The 26,430-nt window shown below is 44.8% G+C and overlaps 2 protein-coding genes across 5 annotated transcripts; one reads left to right on the top strand and one right to left on the bottom strand.

Annotated features, from left to right (window-relative positions):
* Window positions 1–10,323: 10,323 nt before the first annotated feature.
* ogg1 (8-oxoguanine DNA glycosylase) lies at window positions 10,324–19,669 on the bottom strand. 4 transcript variants are annotated; one of them, XM_029621602.2, is made up of 8 exons: window positions 19,385–19,669; window positions 13,836–14,012; window positions 13,297–13,658; window positions 13,010–13,189; window positions 12,702–12,883; window positions 11,395–11,542; window positions 11,249–11,298; window positions 10,324–11,077 (listed from the first exon to the last, which is right to left on the bottom strand). In XM_029621602.2, exons 2-8 carry the CDS (start codon window positions 13,943–13,945, stop codon window positions 10,904–10,906), a joined length of 1,206 nt encoding a protein of 401 aa, XP_029477462.2. In that variant the 5' UTR covers window positions 13,946–14,012; window positions 19,385–19,669; the 3' UTR covers window positions 10,324–10,903. The 4 variants fall into 4 exon arrangements, with proteins under 4 accessions (XP_029477462.2, XP_029477461.2, XP_029477463.2 ...); XM_029621601.2 differs by having other exon boundaries at window positions 13,836–13,986; XM_029621603.2 differs by having other exon boundaries at window positions 13,836–13,968.
* A 190-nt stretch (window positions 19,670–19,859) lies between these two features.
* Window positions 19,860–26,204, top strand: qars1 (glutaminyl-tRNA synthetase 1). Its single transcript, XM_029621600.2, has 23 exons — window positions 19,860–20,014; window positions 20,587–20,737; window positions 20,899–21,008; window positions 21,201–21,276; window positions 21,396–21,460; window positions 21,570–21,623; window positions 21,778–21,832; window positions 21,910–21,981; window positions 22,062–22,147; window positions 22,285–22,371; window positions 22,558–22,657; window positions 22,797–22,875; window positions 22,964–23,203; window positions 23,293–23,385; window positions 23,487–23,624; window positions 23,989–24,076; window positions 24,149–24,295; window positions 24,374–24,475; window positions 24,590–24,682; window positions 24,886–25,016; window positions 25,127–25,193; window positions 25,327–25,452; window positions 25,630–26,204. Exons 1-23 carry the CDS (start codon window positions 19,904–19,906, stop codon window positions 25,678–25,680), a joined length of 2,322 nt encoding a protein of 773 aa, XP_029477460.2. The 5' UTR covers window positions 19,860–19,903; the 3' UTR covers window positions 25,681–26,204.
* The last annotated feature ends 226 nt before the right edge of the window (window positions 26,205–26,430 follow it).

Here is a 26,430-nt window from a genome sequence, read left to right as displayed (position 1 = left end):
GAGACAAAGGGGTTGGAACAAACTGCGTTCTCATAGTGAAACTCTACCCTCCTCCTCCCCTTTCTTTCAGTCATGGAGGGGAGAGAGGCAGGCAGGGCTGTTGGTATTTCCCTGTGCCAAGCTCTGCACCCTGGCTCCATGCCACCCCCCCAAACCTTCCGAGGATGGGTGTGTCCAGGTGATTCAGGGAGAGCCTAGGGACTGCTTAAAGGAGCAGGGGAGTTACAGATGACACACACACCTGTAGTCATACAGCTGTGTTTATCAGTGTTTACCTAAGCTGTCCATGGACTCTGTGTCAACAGTGTTCTATTCAGCGCAGGTTTTTTTAACAGTGATAAGAGTAGACCCTCACCCTTCCTCTAGTCCTCCAGGCTGAACTACATTATCTGTCCTGCTGCACCCCGGATACAAGGCCTGTGTACATGTACTATCCACAATGCCAGGCAGTGTTCCACTGCCACATAGACTGTAAACAAGCAACCCATACACACAATGTCTTGTCGTGTCCTGTATATATATATATTTACAACTTTTTTCACATATATTTTATTTTCCATCAACTCATCTTCAAAACACTCTCCTGCAACCAGCCTCACCAATTTATATTTATAAATAAGTATTATTTACCTCAAATCTGCAATCCTCCAAGAAGCTAGCCAGAAACTCCAAGAAGCTAGCCAGAAACTAGCCAGAAGCTAGCCAGGAGCTATCCAGAAGCTAGCCCAGAAGCTAACCCAGAAGCTAGTTCAGAAGCTAGTTAGCTTCTTTACTGGCAAATCGTTAGTATTCAGCTAACCACGTTTTGTGGTCATCAGCTATCCTTTAGCTCGAAAATCTATCGCCAGTTTTGTATGGCGCAACGCGGCTCGGAACGTACCGGACCAATTTTTCTCTCCATGTCCCTGGATTTCAACTGCTCTCTGGACATTCATACCCGGATCTCACAGCTAGCTAGCTGCTATCCGTGTGACTATCTGTTTTCGTCGATTCCGGAGCAAACATCAATTACTCCGGAGCTAGCCAGCTCCGTCAATCACTCCTGAGTTCCATCAATCACTCCTGGGCTGCAGTCACCTATCCGGACCCGTTATACTGCCTACGCGGAGCCCCACCGGGCCTTCACAACTGGACTGCCGACATTATCTGCCCGAAGGAGATCCGGCTGGCTCCTCCGTCGCGACGTTACCTGGACGCCCATCTGCGGCCTGCTAACCGTTAGCTGTCTTACCGGCTGCTCTCAGAATAGACAATCGGACAATTTATTTATTTGTATTATTATTATGTTTCTTCTTGGGCCTCTATCTAATGTTTATTTTTATTTTTTTTATTTTTTGTGTGTGTGTGATTTGGATTAATCCCCTCTACCACACGGAACCTCTCTAATCTACTGACGGAACGCAAGAGGTGGCTAACAACAGACCTCCATCCTATGCTAGCTTGCTACCGATGGCCTGGCTAGCTGTTTAAATCGCCGTGACCCCCAACCAACCTTCCACTCACTGGACCCTTTTGATCACTTGACTAAGGATGCCTCTCCTTAATGTCAATATGTCTTGTCCATTGCTGTTCTGGTTAGTGTTTATTGGCTTATTTCACTGTAGAGCCTCTAGTCCTGCTCACTATACCTTATCCAATTTATTAGTTCCACCACCCACACATGCTATGACATCTCCTGGTTTCAATGATGTTTCTAGAGACAATATCTCTCTCTTCATCACTCAATACCTAGGTTTACCTCCACTGTATTCACATCCTACCATACCTTTGTCTGTACATTATACCTTGATGCTATTTTATCGCCCCCAGAAACCTCCTTTTACTCTCTGTTCCAGACGTTCTAGACGACCAATTCTTATTGCTTTTAGCCGCACCCTTATTCTTCTCCTCCTATGTTCCTCTGGCGATGTAGAGGTGAATCCAGGCCCTGCAGTGCCTAGCTCCACTCCTATTCCCCAGGCGCTCTCTTTTGATGACTTCTGTAACCGTAATAGCCTTGGTTTCATGCATGTTAACATTAGAAGCCTCCTCCTAAGTTTGTTCTATTCACTGCTTTAGCACACTCTGCCAACCCGGATGTTCTAGCTGTGTCTGAATCCTGGCTTAGGAAGACCACCAAAAATTCTGAAATTTTAATTCCAAACTACAACATTTTCAGACAAGATAGAACTGCCAAAGGGGGCGGTGTTGCAATCTACTGCAAAGATAGCCTGCAGAGTTCTGTCCTACTATCCAGGTCTGTACCCAAACAATTTGAACTTCTACTTTTAAAAATCCACCTCTCTAAAAACAAGTTTCTCACCGTTGCCGCCTGCTATAGACCACCCTCTGCCCCCAGCTGTGCTCTGGACACCATATGTGAACTGATTGCCCCCCATCTATCTTCAGAGCTCGTGCTGCTAGGCGACCTAAACTGGAACATGCTTAACACCCCAGCCATCCTACAATCTAAACTTGATGCCCTCAATCTCACACAAATTATCAATGAACCTACCAGGTACCCCCCCCCAAAGCCTTGAACACGGGCACCCTCATAGATATCATCCTAACCAACTTCCCCTCTAAATACACCTCTGCTGTCTTCAACCAAGATCTCAGCGATCACTGCCTCATTGCCTGCATCCGTAATGGGTCAGCGGTCAAACGACCTCCACTCATCACTGTAAAACGCTCCCTGAAACACTTCAGCGAGCAGGCCTTTCTAATCGACCTGGCCGGGGTATCCTGGAAGGATATCTACCGACAGTAGATGATGCCTGGATATTTTAAAAAATGCCTTCCTATCCATCTTAAATAAACATGCCCCATTCAAGAAATTTAGAACCAGGAACAGATATAGCCCATGGTTCTCCCCAGACCTGACTGCCCTTAACCAACACAAAAACATCCTATGGCGCTCTGCATTAGCATCGAACAGCCCCCGTGATATGCAGCTGTTCAGGGAAGCTAGAAACCGCTATACACAGGCAGTTAGAAAAGCCAAGGCTAGCTTTTTCAAGCAGAAATTTGCTTCCTGCAACACTAACTCAAAAAAGTTCTGAGACACTGTAAAGTCCATGGAGAATAAGAACACCTCCTCCCAGCTGCCCACTGCACTGAAGATAGGAAACTCTGTCACCACTGATAAATCCACCATAATTGAGAATTTCAATAAGCATTTTTCTACGGCTGGCCATGCTTTCCACCTGGCTACTCCTACCCCGGTCAACAGCACTGCACCCCCAACAGCAACTCGCCCAAGCCTTCCCCATTTCTCCTTCTCCCAAATCCGTTCAGCTGATGTTCTGAAAGAGCTGAAAAATCTGGACCCCTACAAATCAGCCGGGCTAGACAATCTGGACCCTTTCTTTCTAAAATTATCTGCCGAAATTGTTGCCACCCCTATTACTAGCCTGTTCAACCTCTCTTTCGTGTCGTCTGAGATTCCCAAAGATTGGAAAGCAGCTGCGGTCATCCCCCTCTTCAAAGGGGGGGACACTCTTGACCCAAACTGCTATAGACCTATATCTATCCTACCATGCCTTTCTAAGGTCTTGAAAGCCAAGTCAACAAACAGATTACCGACCATTTCGAATCTCACCATACCTTCTCTGCTATGCAATCTGGTTTCAGAGCTGGTCATGGGTGCACCTCAGCCACGCTCAAGGTCCTAAACGATATCTTAACCGCCATCGATAAGAAACATTACTGTGCAGCCGTATTCATTGATCTGGCCAAGGCTTTCGACTCTGTCAATCACCACATCCTCATCGGCAGACTCGACAGCCTTGGTTTCTCAAATGATTGCCTCGCCTGGTTCACCAACTACTTCTCTGATAGATTTCAGTGTGTCAAATCGGAGGGTCTGCTGTCCGGACCTCTGGCAGTCTCTATGGGGGTGCCACAGGGTTCAATTCTTGGACCGACTCTCTTCTCTATATACATCAATGAGGTCGCTCTTGCTGCTGGTGAGTCTCTGATCCACCTCTACGCAGACGACACCATTCTGTATACTTCCGGCCCTTCTTTGGACACTGTGTTAACAACCCTCCAGGCAAGCTTCAATGCCATACAACTCTCCTTCCGTGGCCTCCAATTGCTCTTAAATACAAGTAAAACTAAATGCATGCTCTTCAACCGATCGCTACCTGCACCTACCCGCCTGTCCAACATCACTACTCTGGACGGCTCTGACTTAGAATACGTGGACAACTACAAATACTTAGGTGTCTGGTTAGACTGTAAACTCTCCTTCCAGACCCATATCAAACATCTCCAATCCAAAATTAAATCTAGAATTGGCTTCCTATTTCGCAACAAAGCATCCTTCACTCATGCTGCCAAACATACCCTTGTGAAACTGACCATCCTACCAATCCTCGACTTTGGGGATGTCATTTACAAAGTAGCCTCCAATACCCTACTCAACAAATTGGATGCAGTCTATCACAGTGCAATCCGTTTTGTCACCAAAGCCCCATATACTACCCACCATTGCGACCTGTACGCTCTCGTTGGCTGGCCCTCGCTTCATACTCGTCGCCAAACCCACTGGCTCCATGTCATCTACAAGACCCTGCTAGGTAAAGTCCCCCCTTATCTCAGCTCGCTGGTCACCATAGCAGCTCCCACCTGTAGCACACGCTCCAGCAGGTATATCTCTCTAGTCACCCCCAAAACCAATTCTTTCTTTGGCCGCCTCTCCTTCCAGTTCTCTGCTGCCAATGACTGGAACGAACTACAAAAATCTCTGAAACTGGAAACACTTATCTCCCTCACTAGCTTTAAGCACCAACTGTCAGAGCATCTTACAGATTACTGCACCTGTACATAGCCCACCTAAAATTGACCTCTTTCCCAACTGTATTTAATTAATTTATTTATTTTGCTCCTTTGCACCCCATTATTTGTATTTCTACTTTGCACATTCTTCCATTGCAAAACTACCATTCCAGTGTTTTACCTGCTATATTGTATTTACTTTGCCACCATGGCCTTTTTTGCCTTTACCTCCTTTCTCTCCTCATTTGCTCACATTGTATATAGACTTGTTTATACTGTATTATTGACTGTATGTTTGTTTTACTCCATGTGTAACTCTGTGTCGTTGTATCTGTCAAACTGCTTTGCTTTATCTTGGCCAGGTCGCAATTGTAAATGAGAACTTGTTCTCAACTTGCCTACCTGGTTAAATAAAGGTGAAATAAAAAAATTAAAAAATAAAAATGACTGTGTGTTTCTGCCTCTTTGTCTCTGTCTTTCATTGACCCTCAATTATGTTGACAGTGTGGAAGATAGAGACAGAGTCAGAAAAAGTTCAATGGAACAGAATTTCTGGTAAGATTTCTGCAAGCAAGCTACTTGAAAGTGATGCTTACGTCTTTTCAGGTTGTAAATGTGTAGTATGAAAACTTGTGACCATGTACAGTATGTGTTTTAATGTATGATTTAATTTGAATGACTCCTACAGCCTGCAATGCATGTGCTTGCTACGCTATAGGAATGACCACAGCACATAAAGGCTACGCTTTAGGAATGACCACAGCACATAAAGGAAACCCTATAGGAATGACCACAGCACATAAAGGCTACGCTATAGGAATGACCACAGCACATAAAGGCTACGCTATAGGAATGACCACAGCACATAAAGGAAACCCTATAGGAATGACCACAGCACATAAAGGCTACGCTATAGGCATGACCACAGCACATAAAGGCTACTCTTTAGGCATGACCACAGCACATAAAGGCTACTCTTTAGGAATGACCACAGCACATAAAGGCTACGCTATAGGCATGACCACAGCACATAAAGGCTACTCTTTAGGAATGACCACAGCACATAAAGGCTACGCTATAGGAATGACCACAGCACATAAAGGCTACCCTTTAGGAATGACCACAGCACATAAAGGCTACGCTTTAGGAATGACCACAGCACATAAAGGAAACCCTTTAGGAATGACCACAGCACATAAAGGCTACGCTATAGGAATGACCACAGCACATAAAGGCTACGCTATACGAATGACCACAGCACATAAAGGCTACGCTTTAGGAATGACCACAGCACATAAAGGCTACGCTTTAGGAATGACCAAAGCACATAAAGGCTACGCTATAGGAATGACCACAGCACATAAAGGCTACGCTATAGGCATGACCACAGCACATAAAGGCTACTCTTTAGGAATGACCACAGCACATAAAGGCTACGCTTTAGGAATGACCACAGCATATAAAGGCTTCGCTATAGGAATGACCACAGCACATAAAGGCTACGCTTTAGGAATGACCACAGCACATAAAGGAAACCCTATAGGAATGACCACAGCACATAAAGGCTACGCTATAGGAATGACCACAGCACATAAAGGCTACGCTATAGGAATGACCACAGCACATAAAGGCTACGCTATAGGAATGACCACAGCACATAAAGGCTACGCTATAGGAATGACCACAGCACATAAAGGAAACCCTATAGGAATGACCACAGCACATAAAGGCTACGCTATAGGAATGACCACAGCACATAAAGGCTACGCTATAGGAATGACCACAGGAATGTGTATAGTGTGAATGGGAGAATGTGTTGCTGTGTGTTTAGCATATGACCGGGGAATTACCCAGCTACGTTCCCTGGTTAACGAGATTACAGTAATCTGGTCCAATCACTGGGCCTGTTTCAGCTGACAGCCTAAAATCACCCAAAAGGCCCCAATGAGTCACCAGCCCAACACAGGAGTCCATCTGTCTGCCTGTGCGATATTCGAGAGAATATCTACACTGAGTGTGAAACATTTTAAGGACACCTGGGCTTTCCATTACTTAGACTGACCAGGTGAAAGCTATGATCGCTTATTGATGTCACTTGTTAAATCCACTTCAAATCAGTGTAGATGAAGGGGAGGAGACAGGTTAAAGACGGATTTTAAAGCCTTGAAACAATTGAGACATGGATTGTGTATGTGCGCAATTCAGAGGGTGAATGGGCAATGCAAAAATATTTAAGTGCCTTTGAATGAGGTATGGCAGTAGGTGCCAGGCGCACCGGTTTGTGTCAAGAACTGCAAAGCTGCTGGGTTTTTCATGCTCAACAGTTTCCCATGTGTATCAAGAATGGCCCACCACCCAAAGGACATCCAGCCAACTTGACACAACTGTGGGAAGCATTGAAGTCAACATGGGCCAGCATCCCTGTGGAACGCTTTCAACACCTTGTAGAGTCCATGCCCCAACACATTTAGACTGTTCTGAGGGCAAAATGAGGGGGGGTTGTTCACTCAGTGTCCATGTGTCTCACATGGAAATGTATATCAGAGAGAGAGAGAGAGAGAGAGAGATACAGAGACAGAGAGAGAGAGAGAGAGAGAGAGAGAGAGAGAGAGAGAGAGAGAGAGAAGAGAGAGAGAGAGAGAGAGAGAGAGAGAGAGAGAGAGAGAGAGTGTGAGAGAGGGAGAAGGATTGACAGAGAACGAGAGGACCACTGGGAGAGACAGAAGGATAACCTAAGCCATATTATAGACACAGGGAGAGATATAGAACATGACAGACAGATAGTTAGAGGGGTACAGTACATGCTTCAGGAGGTCTAGAAACAAACATGGTTTGCTTTCCGGCACACTTGAAGCCATAAGTGTTCTTTGTGAAATGTCCTTGAGCTGAGAGAGGGAGTTTGTCGGTCTGAAAACACAGAGACAAACAGTCACACAGAAATTCACAGCCTCATGTTAGCAAACATACCAGTAGTCAGACACAAACAGTCAGGCAGGCAGTAGATCACACACCTTCCTGGAACAATGAGGTAGATGCATACCATTAGGACTTCTAGACTGAAACCCAATGGAAAAAACGCTGTCCTGCCAGGAAGCCAAACACATCTACCTCTAAATCAGAACAGATCTTTCCTTCCAAAAAAAGGCATGTAAATAACACTGCAGCAGCAGGATAAAAGCAATCAGATTAAGACCCATATTAATTTCATTGATGTGATAAACCCTTGCTTATTAGCCCTAGCTCAGGCTTCTCATATGCTAATGTATAACCACAGAGGAGTCAGTGGGGAGCTTAGCACCAAAATACCTCCACTGGCTCCGGCCTCTCTCTGGTTGTCTAGACACTCAGGGATAATCCCCCACTCTGGGCCCCGAAAAGAGAGATCTGTATAGGGGTCGCTCTCCCTCTCCCTCAGTCTCCCCCTCTCCCTGCACCAGCATTGGGTTTCATCAGATCTGGAAGGACAAGAGGGGTGTACCCCATTCCAGTCTCTGTACAGTATGATACTATACACATCTCAGTGACTATTTAAGAGGAAAAAAACAAATATTGCAGCTGTTATTGTTTAATAGAATAGCTATCATGTGTCTTGTATTATTAGACAGAGGGGAGAGGAACAGTAGGAGACAGACAGACCATGTTTGGTGTATGTGAAGGGAAGAGAGAGAGGGAAGAACAGAGCACATGTGTGTCGGAGAGAGAAAGTTGTGAAGAGGCAGATGTTCCACTGGCTTTCACGCTGTCTTTCCATTTCAGAAGAACACCAAAGCCATAACAATGAGAGCAACATGGAGGCATACTCATACAGATAAATCAACACACATACATTTCTAGCATACTAAGACACTCGTTCTCTCTCTCACACACGTGTGCATTCAAGTACATGCGTGTGTATACACACACACACACACACACACACATGTACACATGCCATACTCTTTCTCTGTAACACATCTCCACACACACAACCTCCTCTCACAAACCTCACATGTTTCTGAGCAGGGAGGCAAACACACCCCTACTGCTGCACATCTGGCAGGGGACACAAGCCCCTCTTTGTGCTGGGGATCTGGGAGTGTGCCCCCTGGTGGCCGAGGAGAGTAACACAACCACTTCAGGGGACCAGCATCTTCTCCTTTCAGCATACACACTATACAGACAAGACACACGGGGACATATCACTTACGCAACATACAGGGTTGTAGGGCTATTTTGGTCATAGCGAGCAAATGTGTTTGTGTTCACGTTGCAGATATCGCCTATTTAGTCGACCTACGTCAATCCCCCCTTTTCTCCTCTATCCATCCCGCTGTTTTTTCCTCCTGTTCTTCCACTCCTATTTATATCTGTGTGCTCTCTCTCTCTCTCTGTGCCCTAAAGCTGGACCCCGGCTCCTGCCCAACTCAACTGGACTGGAGATGAAAGCTGACTCACTCACACATTAACACACACATGGCTGCACACACCCCTTATACACACATACACACCACACACACACCCCTTATATACACACACACCCTTTATACACACACACACACACACACCACAAACACCACTTATACACACACACCACAAACACCCCTTACACACACACACACACACACACACAAACACCCCTTATACAGAAGAACCTATGGATGCAGACATACATACATATGCAAGTACACATACATGAATGTATGCTTACATAAGTAGCTTAGGCTACCCATTAATGAGCACACATATCCATTCAGTATAGATGATGAATATTATGTACTTCAATTACAGTGTCTTGATCTATGAATGTCTTGATTTTTGAGTGACACACTCAAATCCATACACTCTAGCCAGGTCTGTTTGTGCTGTAGCTAACTGCAAATGGTCTGACAACAAACATGGCAGAGGAGTTGGCTAAAAAAAGATCTACGTTACATACAGGTTATATTACAGTCAAACTCTCCCAGTGTCTCCCATATAGCCCACACTATCCTAGACACCAGTGACAGCCCAGAGTGACATATACACACTTATAGCTCATAGCACTGAGGGCAGATAACTGCAATCCCAACTATAAACAGACATGCTGACGCACCTGACTAATGCCTATAGATACATGTACAGACACCATGGCATTTCACAGCCGGATATACTGCTTATTTTGGACAGACTCACAGATATGCACAGTAAACATATAGAATCGTCAAGAGAGATTGAGTGTGTATTGCACCAGTAATGGACAACATTTTTGGACATACGAACCTGCACACGTCAACACCGCTAAATGCATTGGCACATAGGCTACCCTGAGGGCCATTGACTACTTAATATCAGCTCAGCAAACAATGAAGTATAAAGTAGAATAGTCTTTTAACAGTGACTGACCTGGAAAAATCACATGATACTATGATGCAGAATCTTCCCATATCTTATTGCCATCTAGAGGCCACCTCTGACGCTCTGCACCTTTTCTGTCTGGGTCATAGAGAATAATAGGAATATAATATATGTCCCATTTATCCAACTAGAGTCCTCTAACTCTATGGTCTAAGCATACTACACTGATGGAAAGACAAATATAGGGGATCAAAGGAGTGGGATTATCCACAAATAGATTTATTCAAAATGTGTGCATAATCTCCAAACAACACTGACAAAGGAAAGTAGTCCAAAACCTGTTAATTTCAGTATAAAAATGAACTGTTACAGAGTCTGTGTAGTGGTCCATTAATCTAGAAAAGATATGATAAACACACGGTTTCTATGTTTGTAGTTCATATGTAGAGACGGCAGTGTGAAATGACACATATCTATAGAGCTTCATTCACAGACAGAAATCGCAGTCAAATTAAACACCAGCCTTCAGTTTAGAGCTGAACATAAATGTATGACAGATAATGTGAGAAGTCTGGTTCAGAGTGAACTCTCTTTTATAACGTGTATCACATTTATAGCTCTGTCTTACATCATTCTACAAAGTGATCAGGAACAATCTCCACTGACAGCGACCTTGGTTTGCAGTTAATCATGGCATGAACCTGAAGAGAACAGGTAAAACAGTCAGACTCATAGCCTAGTTGCTCCAGAGAGGTGTGCAAAGAATGACACACATTCAGGTTAGCTTCCTGAAATAACATAAATCACCAACACATAACTTCTACTGACCTCACTCCACCTCCTTTTTCACAGACATGTTCACCTTTCTATTACACATTTTTATAATTTTCTTGTTTATTCCCTCTCCCTCCACCTTTATCTTGACCTTCTCCTCCTCCTCCAGTTTCAGAGAGTGTGTTTCTTTCAGCTTCTGGAACTTCTTCAGGTCGGAACAGAACAACACCTGAGAGAGTGACAGTCAAGCTCCATTGACATCAATGCATGATTTATTGAAAGTTCAAGTTACCGGTGTCTCAAGTTGGATGGATAGATTAGAGAAAGAGAGTGAGAGAGAGCAGAGAGAGGAAGTGAACAGATGAGTGGATGGATTCTGACCACCAGTTATTTTTCTCACCGAGTGTGCCCAACCAGCATAAGGACCCCACAGCTGCCTGAAGAAGTCCCCTGTGCAGAAACAAAATCAGTCAATTAGTGATTGGTAATATTCAGAAGGACACTGTTAAAGCCTGTTAAACACATCCTTGTACCGTGAATCCTCACCTATTTGACGGTGGACCTTGTCTGTGAGGCTCTTCTGCCCGTTGCCCGCCGCACAACTGTAGTCTCGTTTTGCGATTTGCCACACGTGTGTATCCACAGGCACAACACAGGCCTTTTCCAGAGACATCAGACACACACAGTCTGCCACCTACAAGGGGAACCCAGGTAACACTTTCTATGCTTGTGAATAATACATGTGTAGTCAACCTGGCCTCAGAACATTTAGTATTATTCTGTACGTAAATCCGAGACACTTCATTTAGTATGATACGTTAAGTTTCGTATGGATTGTATTAATTTGTGGATGTGAATCAGTCATTTCGTATATGTTACAAATTACAAATTATATTATGTTACAAATTTACAAAACGGACAATATGTTGTGAATTTGGAAAATGTATGATATGTTACGAATTCTAGCTAGGTGGTTAGCGTCAGCGAGCTGGCTAAAGTTAGCTAGGCTAAGGGTTAGGGTTAAGTTTAAGAGTTAGGTTAAAGGGTTAAGGTTAGGGGAAGGTTTAGCTAACATGCTGTGTACTGTCGGTGCAAATTAGTTAAAAAGTAGTAAGCTGTTGAAAAGTTGCTAATTAGATCAAATTCTAGAGTTGTCCGTGATCAGATTCAAACTTGCACCCTTTGGGTTGCTAGACGTTCACTATACTGTGACTGGAACGAATTGCAAAAATCGCTGAAGTTGGAGACTTTTATCTCCCTCACCAACTTCAAACATCTGCTATCTGAGCAGCTAACCGATCGCTGCAGCTGTACATAATCTATTGGTAAACAGCCCACCCATTTTCACCTACCTCATCCCCACAGTTTTTATTTATTTACTTTTCTGCTCTTTTGCACACCAATATCTCTACCTGTACATGATCATCTGATCATTTATCACTCCAGTGTTAATCTGCAATATTGTAATTATTCGCCTACCTCCTCACGCCTTTTGCACACATTGTATATAGACTCCCCTTTTTTTCTACTGTGTTATTGACTTGTTAATTGTTTACTCCATGTGTAACTCTGTGTTGTCTGTTCACACTGCTATGCTTTATCTTGGCCAGGTCGCAGTTGCAAATGAGAACTTGTTCTCAACTAGCCTACCTGGTTAAATAAAGGTGAAATAAAAATAAATAAATAAATACATCCACCCCCTACCAACCACCCTAAGTAACTATCCATCTTATGTAACCATACCAGACGTAACATATCATACAAATTTGTGTGTCCCGGATTTAGTTTTACTATGTTATGCCTACATTTACTATGTTATGCACCCTTAATTGTCCTGAAGGGTTGAGGCATACCTTGGGGCCTACCCCGGGCAGGGTGCGTAGTGCGTCACGTGCCTGCAGGTAGGGGGCACTGCGGAGCCCCTGGAGCCAATGGGGCCCACCGTGAGAGTCCAGGATCTGTCTTGCACTCTGCTGCAGGAACCTGGCCCTGTACCCAAACCCCAGGTCCCTCAGACAAGCCTCCACACTGTTGTCTGTCAATCATATCAGAGGACATGTCAGAGCCCAAAACATTTGAAAAAACAAAGGATTTGAAAGAGAGAGATAGACAGATGTCAGACAATCAGACAGAGTAGTGTTGGTGGTAGTGGAGGTGGAACCTGCGAGTGCATGCAGGGAGGGGAAGTCGTGGTAGCTGGTCTGGTCCAGCTGACACAGAGGGGTGCCCAAGGACTGGCACAGCCTCTCCACCATGCCCTGGATACGAGAGATGTGGTTGTTAGAGGTGCAGATGAAGGAGAACAGGCACTCTGTGGGGTCCTGACGCAGCATACGCACACCTGGGGAAGAGACAGAACACACACACTGTAAAGTATGAAACGCACTTGCACGCACAAACACAAGAGACATAATAGATACACAGTGTTACAAACACGAACCAACTTACCTGTGAAGATCTTGGCAATGCTGTTAAAGTGTGGGTCGGCTGCTCCCCAATCTCTGTACAGATCCCCCAGCTTCACCTTCAGCTGGAAATAATCATTCAGCAGCTCTTCCTCCTTCCTGTCTGGGGTCACAGCCACTGGCTCCCCCTCTTCTTCCTCCTTCACCTCTATCACTCCCTTGGATCTTTTCCCTGACCCCTTTGACCCCTGGAGCAAGGAACCTGCCCTCCGCTTCCTCCCATCCCCTCCTATGGTGTTGGGGCTATTGTATGTGTGGTACCATAGTGTGTCGTCTGTCTGGGTGAGAGTCCACACTCGTCCCCCCATCACTCCGGTCCAGTGGCCATCCCCTGTCTCTCGCCAGCTGGCAGGGAAAATGGGGAGGGACGACAGAGGGTTAGGATAAATGGTTTGAGAGGTAGTGAGTGAATTAGAGATAATTTCAATACTTGCTAATGCCTTTGGCAGAGCCCTGGGTCATGTAAGACGTGGCCTGCCATTGCTCTATAGAATCAGCGAAGCAGTGGTCAAAGGAACTCACCGGAAGCTCTGTCCGCAGCCTAGTGTGAGGTCCAAACGGAGCTCTGATCGTGAGCAGGCCAGGGAGCGCCATGACTTGGTCCCCGCCGACAGCAATGCATGCTGGGACATAGTGCTGGATCACTCACCACATACTGTAGTATCAGAGATATCTGATGAGATGAACAGTGGAGTATATCTGATGAGATGGATAGTGGAGGCAATGAACTCTTCGAAATAAGGGTTCTTCGCCTGTTCCCATAGGAGAACAATGGGGACAGCTGAAGAACCCCTTTAGGTCATAGATGGCACCTTTTTTTCTAAGAGTGTAGCAACAAAATAAAATGTTATTTGTCACACTTTGTAAACAACAAACTAACAGTGAAAGGCTTACTCACAGGCCCTTCCAAACAATGCAGAGAAAAAGGATAAATAATAGAATAAATACACAATGAGTAAGGATAATATGGCTATATACACGGGGTATCAGTATAGTTAAACAGTTAACCAATAGCTACCTGGACTAAATATTTAGCAGTTTTATGGATTGGGGGTAGAAGTTGTTCAGGGTTCTGTTGGTTCTAGACTTGGTGCATCGGTATCGGTTGTCGTGTGGTGGCAGAGAGAACAGTCTGTGACTTCCTCATCCTCTGACACCGCCTGGTATAGAGGTCCTGGATGGCAGGGAGCTCTGCCCCAGTGATGTACTGGGCCATACGCACTACTCTCTGTAACTCCTTGTGGTCCAATGCCAAGCAGCTGCAATACCAAGTCGTGATGCAGCCAGTCAAGATGCTCTCGATAGTGCAGCTGTAGAACTTTGAGGATCTAAAAGTCCATGCCATATCTTTTTCGCCTCCTGAGGGGGAAGAGGATTTGTCATGCCTTCTTTACAACTGTGTTGGTGTGTGTGGAACCATGATAATTCCTTAGTGATGTGGATACCGAGGAACTTGAAGCTCTCGACCCGCTCCACTACAGATGAGTCGATGTGGATGGAGCCGTGCTCGACCCTCCGTTTCCTGTAGTCCACGATCAGCTCCTTTGTCTTGCTGACAGTGAGGGAGAGGTTGTTGTCCTGGCACCACACTGCCAGGTCACTGACCTCCTCCCTATAGGCTGTCTCATTGTCAGTGGTGATCAAGCAAACCACCGTTTGTTGTCAGCAAACTTAATGAACGTGCGTGGCCACGCAGTCATGGGTGAACAGGGAGTACAGGAGGGGACTAAGCATGCACCCTTGCAGGGCCCCCGTGTTGAGGGTTAGCATGGCGGATGTGTGTTGCCTACCATCACCACTGGCCACTAGGGGTGCCGCCTCTGGATGTACATTTTCTTGTTTGCTTATGGCCCTATACAGCTCATTGAGTGTGGTCTTACTGCCAGCTTTGGTTTGTGGTGGTAAATAGAAAGCTACAAAAACTATAGATGAAAACTCTTGGTAAATAGTGTGGTCTGCAGCTTATCATGAGGTATTCTAAAGTGAGTAAAACCTCAAGACTTCCATAACATTAGAGATTGCGCACCAGCTAGGTGTGTCCATGTCCTGATTCAGCCACAACTCCCTACAGTCCTTCAGGTCTTGTTGATAGGATAGTCTTGAACTGAGCTCGTCAGTTGGTGCTCTAGTGATTGTGGCTACGTTCGCCAATATAATGGATGGCAGAGGCTAATTATTTACTCACCGACATAGTCTTGTCACACAGAGAAATCACAAGAGAACCATCTTTGACTCAATGCATACAAAGTGCACACCACCATCATCAGTTTTTCATACAATAAAAACAGTGGAGTTAAGATCAGAATTAATCTTGGATTGTAGGTCAATTAGTCAATTACTGCACCCACACTGCTCACACGCGCCAACGAGCATCTGCGTTGCCAAGGGCTAAACTATAAGTCTTTCCCATTTCTGACGCAGATCGCGCTGCAAGTTATGCCTCTCCCATCTCATCATTGGTTTATAGAAGCAGGTACCCACTTGCCATCTCCTCATTGGTTGAAAGACAAACTGGTTTACTGGTCGTCGTGGTAATACTATGAATGTTTAGATGCCAATCACCATATAAGTTCAAAGATGAAAAAGCCTGGAAGGCGGAGAGATGACTAGAAACAATTTGGTTGACCATTTTATGTGTGGATTAATTGTCGGAGTAGAGGACCTAGTGCATTTCAGGTAAAATAACAACTCAATGTTTATATCCCAGGACAAATTAACTAGCATGTGCAAGCTAGCTAGCTAAATTGCCATACATGTATGATGCTTTTCGACCTGTCCCCAAATTAATGTAATTGGTTCAGAGGGTGTTTTGATATTTTAACCTGCGTATCATTGATCGCGTTTGGTGTGGGGGGACAAAATAAATGTATGCACAATGGCACACCCACGCAGCCAGTTTGGGTTCCGTGTAAGAATGAATCTGTCAGTAACGTTAGCCAGTTAACCTTTTTTTTTCACCAGTTAGGCCAGTTGAGAACAAGTTCTCATTTACAACTGCAACCTGGCCAAGATAAAGAAAAGCAGTGCGACACAAACAACAACACAGTGTTACACATGGAATAAACAAACGTACAGTCAATAATACAATAGAAAAAATCTATATACAGTGTGTGCAAATGAGGCAAGATTAGGTAGGTAAGGCAATAAAGTTGTATGGCATTGAAGCTCGTCTGGAGGTTAGTTAACACAGTGTCCAAGGAAGGGCCAGAAGTATACAGAATGGTGTCGTCTTCGTAGAGGTGGATCAGAGAATCACCAGCAGCAAAAGCGACATCATTGATGAATACAGAGAAAAGAGTCGGCCCGAGAATTGAACCCTGTGGCACCCCCATAGAGACTGCAAGAGGTCCAGACAACAGGCTCTCCAATTTGACACACTGAACTCCTTCTGAGTAGTTGGTGAACCAGACGAGGCAGTCATTTGAGAAACCAAGGCAGTTGAGTCTGCCGATAAGAATGTGGTGATTGACAGAGTCGAAAGCCTTGGCCAGGTCGATGAAGACGGCTGCACAGTATTGTCTCTTATCAATAGCGGTTAAGATATTGTTTAGGACCTTGAGCGTGGCTGAGGTGCACCCATGAGCAGCTCGGAAACCAGATTGCATAGCGGAGAAGGTACGGTGGGATTCGAAATGGTCGGTGATCTGTTTGTTAACTTGGCTTTCGAAGACCTTAGAAAGGCAGGGTAGGATAGAGTGTCTCCACCTTTGAAGAGGGGGATGACCGCGGCAGCTTTCCAATCTTTGGGGATCTCAGACGATACGAAAGAGAGGCTGAACAGGCTAGTAATAGGGGTTGCAACAATTGCAGCGGATCATTTTAGAAAGAGAGGGTCCAGATTGTCTAGCCCAGCTGATTTGTAGGGCGCCAGATTTTGCAACTCTTTCAGAACATCAGCTATCTGGATTTGGGTGAAGGAGAAATGGGGGAAGCTTGGGGAAGTTGCTGTGGGGGTGCAGGGCTGTTGAATGGGGTAGGGGTAGCCAGGTGGAAAGCATGGCCAGCCATAGAGAAATGCTTATTGAAATTCTTAATTATCATGGATTTATCGGTGGTGAGTGTTTCCTAGCCTCGGTGCAGTGGGCAGCTGGGAGGAGGTGCTCTTATTCTCCATGGACTTTACAGTATCCCAGAACTTTTTGGAGTTTGTGCTACAGGATGCACATTTCTGTTAGAAAAAGCTAGCCTTTGCTTTCCTAACTGCCTGTGTATACTGGATCCTAACTTCCATGAAAAGTTGCGTATCTTGGGGGCTATTCGATGTTTATGCGGTACGCCACAGGATGTTTTTGTGCTGGTCAAGGGCAGTCAGGTCTGGAGTGAACCAAGGGCTATATCTATTCCTAGTTCTACATTTTTTGAATGGGGCATGCTTATTTAAGATGAGGAAAGCACTTTTAAAGAATAACCAGGCATCCTCTACTGACGGAATGAGGTCAATATCCTTCCAGGATACCTGGGCCAGGTCGATTAGAAAGGCCTGCTCGCTGAAGTGTTTTAGGGAGCGTTTGACAGTGATGAGGGATGGTAGTTTGACCGCAGACCCATTACGGACACAGGCAATAAGGCCGTGATCGCTGAGATCCTGGTTGAAGACAGCAGAGGTGTATTTAGAGGGCAAATTGGTCAGGATGATGTCTATGAGGGTGTCTGTGTTTACAGATTTGAGGTTGTACCTGGTAGGTTCATTGATAATTTGTGTGAGATTGAGGGTGTCTGGTTTAGATTGTTGGACGGCCGGGGTGTTAAGCATGTCCCAGTTTAGTTCACCTAACAGTACGAGCTCTGAAGATAGATGGGTGGCAATCAATTCACATATGGTGTCCAGGGCACAGCTTGGGGCTGAAGGTGGTCTATAACAAGCGCAACGGTGAGAGACTTGTTTCTAGAAAGGTGTATTTTTAGAAGTAGAAGCTTGAATTGTTTGGGCACAGACCTGGATAGTATGACAGAGCTCTGCAGTAGATTGCAACTCCGCCCCTTTGGCAGTTCTATCTTGTCGGGAAATGTTATAGCTAGGGACGAACATTTCAGGATTTTTGGTGGCCTTCCTAAACCAGGTTTCAGACATGGCTAGGACATCCGGTTTGGCAGAGTGTGCTAAAGCAGTGAATAAAACAAACTTAGGGAGGAGGCTTCGTTGCCTAACGTTACCGGTCTAGCAACTTGTGTAATAACAATGATAGCTAACGTTAGTGGAATAACGTATTGTAATGAAACAGATAGGGAGCAGGCCTTGAACCCTCGACCTTCTAGCCCGAAGTCCAGCGCGCTATCGACTGTGCCCCAAAAGCATGCTCGTGCGGCAGAGTCGATATCTGCGTTTATAAACCCAGGGTCGTTACAGTATACTGATTACTTCGGCTCTTGCTCTGGTAATAACTAGTTAGTAGTAGTAGTTTAAAAAAAAAAAAAAAATTTTTTTTTTTTAAATCTCTTAAATTGGAAACACTTATCTCCCTCACTAGCTTTAAGCACCAACTGTCAGAGCATCTTACAGATTACTGCACCTGTACATAGCCCACCTATAATTTAGCCCAAACAACTACCTCTTTCCCAACTGTATTTAATTAATTTATTTATTTTGCTCCTTTGCACCCCATTATTTTTATTTCTACTTTGCACATTCTTCCATTGCAAAACTACCATTCCAGTGTTTTACTTGCTATATTGTATTTACTTTGCCACCATGGCCTTTTTGCCTTTACCTCCCTTCTCACCTAATTTGCTCACATTGTATATAGACTTGTTTTTTTTTACTGTATTATTGACTGTATGTTTGTTTTACTCCATGTGTAACTCTGTGTCGTTGTATGTGTCGAACTGCTTTGCTTTATCTTGGCCAGGTCGCAATTGTAAATGAGAACTTGTTCTCAACTTGCTTACCTGGTTAAATAAAGGTGAAATTAAATAAATAAATAAAAGTTAGTAGTTAGCTAGCTAGTCTACAGGCTACTAATTAGGTTAGCTCCACATGCTGAGTCACCTCAAAATCATAGTAGAGTAGCTAACATATTACGCAAATCTATGTTAAAACCAGCTTGTCATTACAATAAGTTATAGCTTCTTACTTTGAGAGCAGATGTTTACACGTATTTTCACTCCCTGGATGTGTGTGGGCCTATAATGACTTTCCCGGTGTTTGACTCTTGTGAATGGAAAATAAAGATTACGCGGAGTGACCTTTCCTCTTTGACTAACATACTATATTTGTCACTACGTTCTTACATTAACAGCCAATTGTACTTCCTAGTTAATATTTCTAACATTATTCTGCGTATTAATGGTTTTTCAGGAATTACTCAAACTTATCATTTCATTCGTCTACTGTCTGATGCAACCAACCAACACATTTGTGAAACCCCCCTCCCCTCCTCAGGAGCCTCCTGATATCAACACAACCAACGATTGGCTCGTTGAGAGAGCGTAATATAACGACTGCAACAAACACTATTCATGATTGGTCCAAAAGACGCGACATGATTGGTTCATATGACTGTCCTTTCATTCTTTCCGTGATTATGAAGTACCCCCGCCCCTCCAGACAAATGATTTTTTGCAACGTGTTTGGCTGGTGTAAATTGTAAAAGATGGCGGATCAGTTGACACTATTCACTTCTATCGGGCTAAGTGAGCAGAAAGCGAAGGAGACTTTGAAAAATGATGCCTTATGTTCTGCCCTAAAGGATGCTATTACACAGGTATGACTTCAGAGATTGGGAAAAGTATTACATCTTGGCAGCTCGGGCGTGGGTGTATATGACTGTATTGACAGGATCATAAATCCTCTAACGTTAGCTAGTTTAGTAACGTTAGTCATTTCACCGACTCTTTTTGGCTGTGGCATTTATTTCAGTCAGACAAGTTCATCCTTTGATATGAGTCTTGAGTGAATACATTCATTCAAACGTATTATTGACAAATCAAGAATAATAGTGACAAGAAAAGACCTGATAGTTCACTGTACATTTTCACATACACATGTTATAGGCCTGCCCCTTTGAATTTTATTTGGAGTCCTCTTTCTAGTGTACCCTGTCATTAGAACTCATCTTACCCTGACTTGACCAGCTAAAAATAACCCAGATCTCCACTGTACTGCACTTGTTCTTGAAAGTAGCAATCCAGACTATTCAATTGACAGCTTTCCTGTCAGTTCATCTCCAGGTCTAGTCGACTCTGGGACTTGGTATTGGCCCAACACTGGTTTCAATAGTGTTAAGTGGTGTCGACATAAATAACACTATTTATTCCAACTGGTTGATTTCCACAGGCCCAGCGGGTGCTTGGGGCGGCAGGAGTGGACAAAGCGACAGGGACCCTCCTGTACACAATGACCTCTCGTCTTCGAGACCCCAAACGCCTGGGCTTCCTCACAGATCACATCGCTCAACGCAAGATCTGTACAGAGCTGCAACTGGCAGGTAGACAAACACACGTTTCCTGACATCACTGATTAATGTAGTTGACTGTATGTCATCAGCATTTTGTCTCGTGGCCATTTCTGTCTGTCTGTCTGCCTCTGTCTCTCTCTCTCTGACACACACACACACAACACTTTGATTTTGGCTCCTCTCGCCTCTAGCTGCTTTGGAGTTTGTGAAGAGCCATCCCCAGGACCCTATCAACCAGCAGGAGTTTGAGTCTTTGTGTGGAGTGGGAGTGGTCATAACACCAGAGCAGATAGAAGACAAGGTGAGGACATGAGCTTATTTTGACCTGGAAAAACATCTGGCTTTAGCCCTAACTAGAGGGCTCAGAGATTTCCTGTTTATCCATAATTCTGCATGCAATGTTGTTATGTTGTAAACATAGTCTCTGTCAAGTGATGATTATTAACAGTTGCTAGGTAGTGTGAGGGGTTTGACTAACAGTGGTATGTTACAGGTGGAAAAAGTGATCAAGAAGCACAAAGACCAGCTACTGCAGGAGAGGTACCGTTTTAACATGGGACTGCTCATGGGTAAGAATACAGCCCTGATAGAATATTGATTACCTCCTCTGGGACTGGAGGAAATTAATATCTGTGTTGGTAAGGAGGAGAGGATGTCAGTCTCATTGAGAATGCCTCTGTCTTCACAGGGGAGGCTCGTGGTGGCCTGATGTGGGCTGATGGGAAGATGATCAAAAACGAGGTGGACATGCAGGTGTGTGTAACAATACATTTATGTTTGTCCTCTGAAGGCATTGTATATATCAACATAGATATACTGTACCTCAGATGTGTACTTATATTGTGACCCCGTTCCCTCTCAGGTCCTCCATCTCCTTGGCCCAAAGACAGAGGCTGACCTGGAGAAGAAACCCAAGGTAACATTTCACACAGCTCAACATAGCTGTCTATAAAAGAAATGTGCAATCATATTTCACACACACAAGCGCAGATCATTTTACTAATGGATCAATCCATTATGTGACTGCATAATCACATAGGAGTTATTAATTTAGTAAATTCTATGTGCAGGCTCAGAAGGCTAAGGCTCCAGATGGTGAGGTGAAGGAGGAGCTCACAATGAATGGTAATGACCTGGGGACTCCACATAAAGCTGCTCTGGGTTAAGTGGTCAGGGGTGTTGACATACTTTTGTGTGTGTAGGGGAGATAAAGATTGAGGGCAGATCGCTGATGGATGAGCTGAGAGGAGTGGCCTTGAATTTCCACAAACCAGGTGAGATGGAGAGACACTTCATCCATGACCAATTTAAGTATACTAGCTTGTAACCCCTGGCCCCTGACCTGTTTCTCCAGGAGAGAACTATAAAACAGAGGGCTATGTGGTCACTCCTAAAACCATGGACCTGTTGAAGCAGCATCTGGAGTTCACTGGAGGACAGGTATGGAGATAAGGGAATGTCACAGGTGGGATGACCAGAATGCATTTAAGGTTCATACTGCCTGCAGGTGGAACTGTTGATCACTCACTAAATGATCTCTCTCTTGGTTTTTCTCTCGCCTGTCTATATTACTGTAGATTCGAACTCGTTTCCCTCCAGAGCCCAACGGCATTCTTCACATTGGTCATGCCAAAGCCATCAACTTTAATTTTGGCTACGCTAAGGTATGGCCCTGACACACACTCCACACACCAGCACCACTCTTAACCACTACCAGAAGGCTAAGTATAGCTTAGGCTACGTTTAGCTTATTGGTAAAGGCTAAGGGTTGATTTCATATGGGGTACTTGACAGAACCCAATTGTGTGTTGCCCTCTTTTCATATATCCTTGTCCTCTCTCCCTCCTCAGGCTAACGATGGGATCTGCTACTTGAGGTATGATGACACTAACCCAGAAAAGGAAGAGGAGAAGTACTTCACTGCCATCAAAGACATGGTGGAGTGGTTGGGTGAGTGTCCGTTGTACAATTTTACCCTAACATCACAACAACACTGGCAAAGCATCCAGAGAATGGTTTAGCACTGACTGGTAATGCCATGCCATAGTCAACCATAACACACTGCAACATCTGTATGTGTGTGTCTCAGGTTATAAGCCTTATGAAATCACTCACGCCTCCGACAACTTCCAGAGACTTTACGACCTGGCAGTGGACCTCATCCGTAGGTGGGTGACGCTATCTGTGTTTCTCTTTATTCTCATATGTGTGGAACAATTTGCATGTGTGTGTCTGTGTGTTTGCTCATCTCTCTAGGGGCCATGCCTACGTGTGTCACCAGCGGGGGGAGGAGCTGAAGGGTCACAACCCGCCCCCGTCGCCATGGCGAGAGCGTCCTGCTGAGGAGTCATTGGTGCTGTTTGACAGGATGAGGCGGGGCCTGTTCGCTGAGGGAGAGGCCACAGTCAGGATGAAGATGGTGATGGAGGACGGCAAGATGGACCCCGTGGCCTACAGGATCAAATACACAGCCCACCATCGCACTGGGGACGCATGGTAACACACACACACACACCACAGTGTTTCTTCTAACAGTTCAATATACTAATCACAGTTCTACCCCCTCCTGCCTTTTTTCTTCACAGGTGTATCTATCCTACCTATGACTACACCCACTGTCTGTGTGACTCCATTGAAAACATCACCCACTCACTCTGCACCAAGGAGTTCCAGGCCAGGTATGTTGTGTGTTGTAGTTGTTTCTGGGTCAGCTTTCCTTTTAAGTTGTTGGTTCTTTAGAACCTTTGATTCTCTTAATATGCTTGTGTGTGTCCTTCAGGCGGTCATCATATTTCTGGCTGTGTAATGCTCTGGACGTGTACTGCCCTGTGCAGTGGGAATATGGCCGTCTGAACCTCACCTACACCGTGGTCTCCAAGAGGAAGATCATCAAACTGGTGGAGGAAGGAACTGTCAGGTCAGCATTACACACATGTACACAACTATTTGTTTCTATGGCCAAACTGTAGTCTTGGGCAATACACTGTATTACAGGGTATTTTGAAACGATATGATCCAGCTCAGGGCTCCATCTATGCATTTGGTTTGCTAACTTGCTAGCTAAGTGGCTAGTTGTCAAGATCAAGATCCCTGTTGCTTAAATTGTTTTGTTTTTGTTGTTATAGCACCTTGCGTGCACATACGGTAATAGCGTATGATGGTATGAAAATCTGGATTTCTCCCAACCAAACTATTTGTTTCCAGAGCCAAACTACATTATTTGTGCCAAAGTAACTATCTGTGTGTGAGAGAGACTTCCACTGACGGTTTGTGTTTCGCAGGGACTGGGACGACCCTCGTCTCTTCACTCTGACTGCTCTGAGGAGGAGGGGCTTCCCATCTGAGGCCATCAACAACTTCTGTGCGAAGGTACGAGAGAGGGATAGGGAGATGGTGGAGTAAGCAATACTATTGTTTGAATGTTTTATTCCATCTTGCCAGGTTGGAGTGACTGTTGCCCAGGCAACGATGGAGCCCCACATGTTAGAGTCGTGTGTGAGGGATGTGCTGAATGACCACGCCCCCCGAGCCATGGCCGTCCTGGAGCCCCTCAAAGTTACCATCACCAACCTGCCTGAGGGCATACGGGTATGAAAACACTCACACAATCACTTTTGCTTCAAGGATTAGTGCGAATGCGAACCATTTATTTATCTCCTCTCCTAGAATGATGTCCGTGTGCCTGACTTCCCAGCCAATGAGTTCATGGGCAGCCATGTTGTTCCATTTACACGCACCATCTTCATCGAGCAGAGCGACTTTAGAGAGGTAGGTGACAAGTTGTGTGGGTCTTAGTGCCCATGCTCTCAATACAAGGTCTGTGTACTTTGTAAGTGTGTGTGTGTTAACCCTGCTGCTCTCACACACAATCTCCCTCTGCAGGTGATGGAGAAGGGCTACAAGCGTCTGACCCCAGATCAGCCAGTAGGCCTGAGGCATGCTGGCTATGTCATATCTGTACAGAAGGTCATCAAGGTGAAATGCTTCTCTCAGATTGAAAGACTACAAAAAACAAAGAACCATGTTAAGACTATGAACCTACAAACATGCCTGTTTGTCCTGGCAGGATGTTAGTCTTCTTTCTGTCCCCCACACCTTCTGTCCTCTCTGATTCTCTCACTTTGCTATTATCTTCTGCTTTCTTACTCTGTTTCTCCCTCGCTCTCCATCTCTCTCAGGATGCCCAGGGCAGGGTGGTGGAGTTGGAGGTGCATTGCTGTAGTTCCAATGAGGCTGCAGAGAAACCTAAGGCCTTCATCCACTGGGTCAGCGAGCCCCAGAAGTGTGAAATCCGTCTATACGAAAGACTGTGAGTCACTCGTGTGTGTCTGTGAGAGAGACACACGTCTGTAAATATATCTGTCTGCTAGGTGTGGAATGATTTCTCTCTCGCTGTCAATTTTTTTCCGTCTGTTACAGATTCCTTCACAAAAATCCTGAGGACCCGTCTGAGGTGCCCGGCGGCTTCCTAAGTGACATCAACCCTGTGAGTGTGTCTAAGTGTTACTGTCATGGACACACACAACCTCCGCACATACTGATTAAGGAAAGGAGACAAGGAGAGGATTCTTGAGTTGCACTCATGTCAAAATGTTTCCTATGTCCTCTCTGTCCCCCAGAACTCCCTGCAAGTGATTGACAGTGCCTTGGTGGACATCTCCGTGAGCAAGGCAAAAGTGTTTGATAAGTTCCAATTTGAGAGAGTGGGCTACTTCGCACTGGACCCAGACAGCACAGCAGACAAGGTACGGTCTAGAAACTGAATAGTTGATTGACACAGGTGGCAAAAAGGAGTGAGTACTGGGGTGTTATTAAATTGTTTACTTTGAAATGTAGAATGTAATCTTATGAAGTTGGTAACCTAAGAGAAATTTCCATAGAGCATGAGTCAGAGGGTAACGGCAGCTTTCCTCTCCCTGCAGCTCGTCTTCAACAGAACGGTCACCCTCAAAGAGGATCCCGGGAAGATGTGATTGGGCGGAATGAGATCAAGCTGGACTGCCTGCTTCCCATGAGCCCTCAAACATGTCTGAATCCCAAATCCCCTACACCTGACATGATTTAGATCTGAAAGTATCAATGGGTGTAAGCAATGCTCCATCTTGATAGACCTCTGATAGGCTTGAACTTTTTGCCATATTGAATAGACTTATCCAATCCAGATCTACAGATGTGCTTAGGAGTCGATTTGAAATCCAGAATTGTGGTTTTCGGGCATCTTTCAGTTTAGCATTTGCATAGACTTGGAAACTGTCGCAAGGTACCTCCTTTTGAGGACCACAACTAATTTATAATTGGGGTAATAAGGGTCTTACTGTAAGTTTGTATGATATGAACCCATCCTGTCAAGCTCTGAGTCCATAGTCAAACTTATCATCATCAAGCTTAGCTCTGCTGATCTCTCACAACATAGATGCTTACAAATGCAACATTTGGTGACACATTTGAGAGGAAACCATGAAAAACAATTGTAAAATAAATATTACAATGTGTCTGAGTCAGTGTTTACCTTGTGTTAATGTAGGTGTGTTTCTTAATCAACTTTAACAGTGAAAGTTAAATACAAAAATGTATTTTAAAAAGCAGTGAAAGGGATGACATCACTCACTCTCATACTTCGACACAATCCACTTAAAGGCACACTTGCATTGTGGGAGGAACACAGACCACTTTTTGAGGAAGTAAGAGTGCATGCGAATTAACTCTTGCCTGCCCAGAGCTGT

Source organism: Oncorhynchus nerka, linkage group LG20 (genome assembly GCF_034236695.1).
Source record: "Oncorhynchus nerka isolate Pitt River linkage group LG20, Oner_Uvic_2.0, whole genome shotgun sequence".
NCBI lineage: Eukaryota > Metazoa > Chordata > Actinopteri > Salmoniformes > Salmonidae > Oncorhynchus > Oncorhynchus nerka.
The sequence above is the reverse complement of the archived record's forward strand: the minus strand, read 5'-3'. Positions and strand labels throughout refer to the sequence as shown.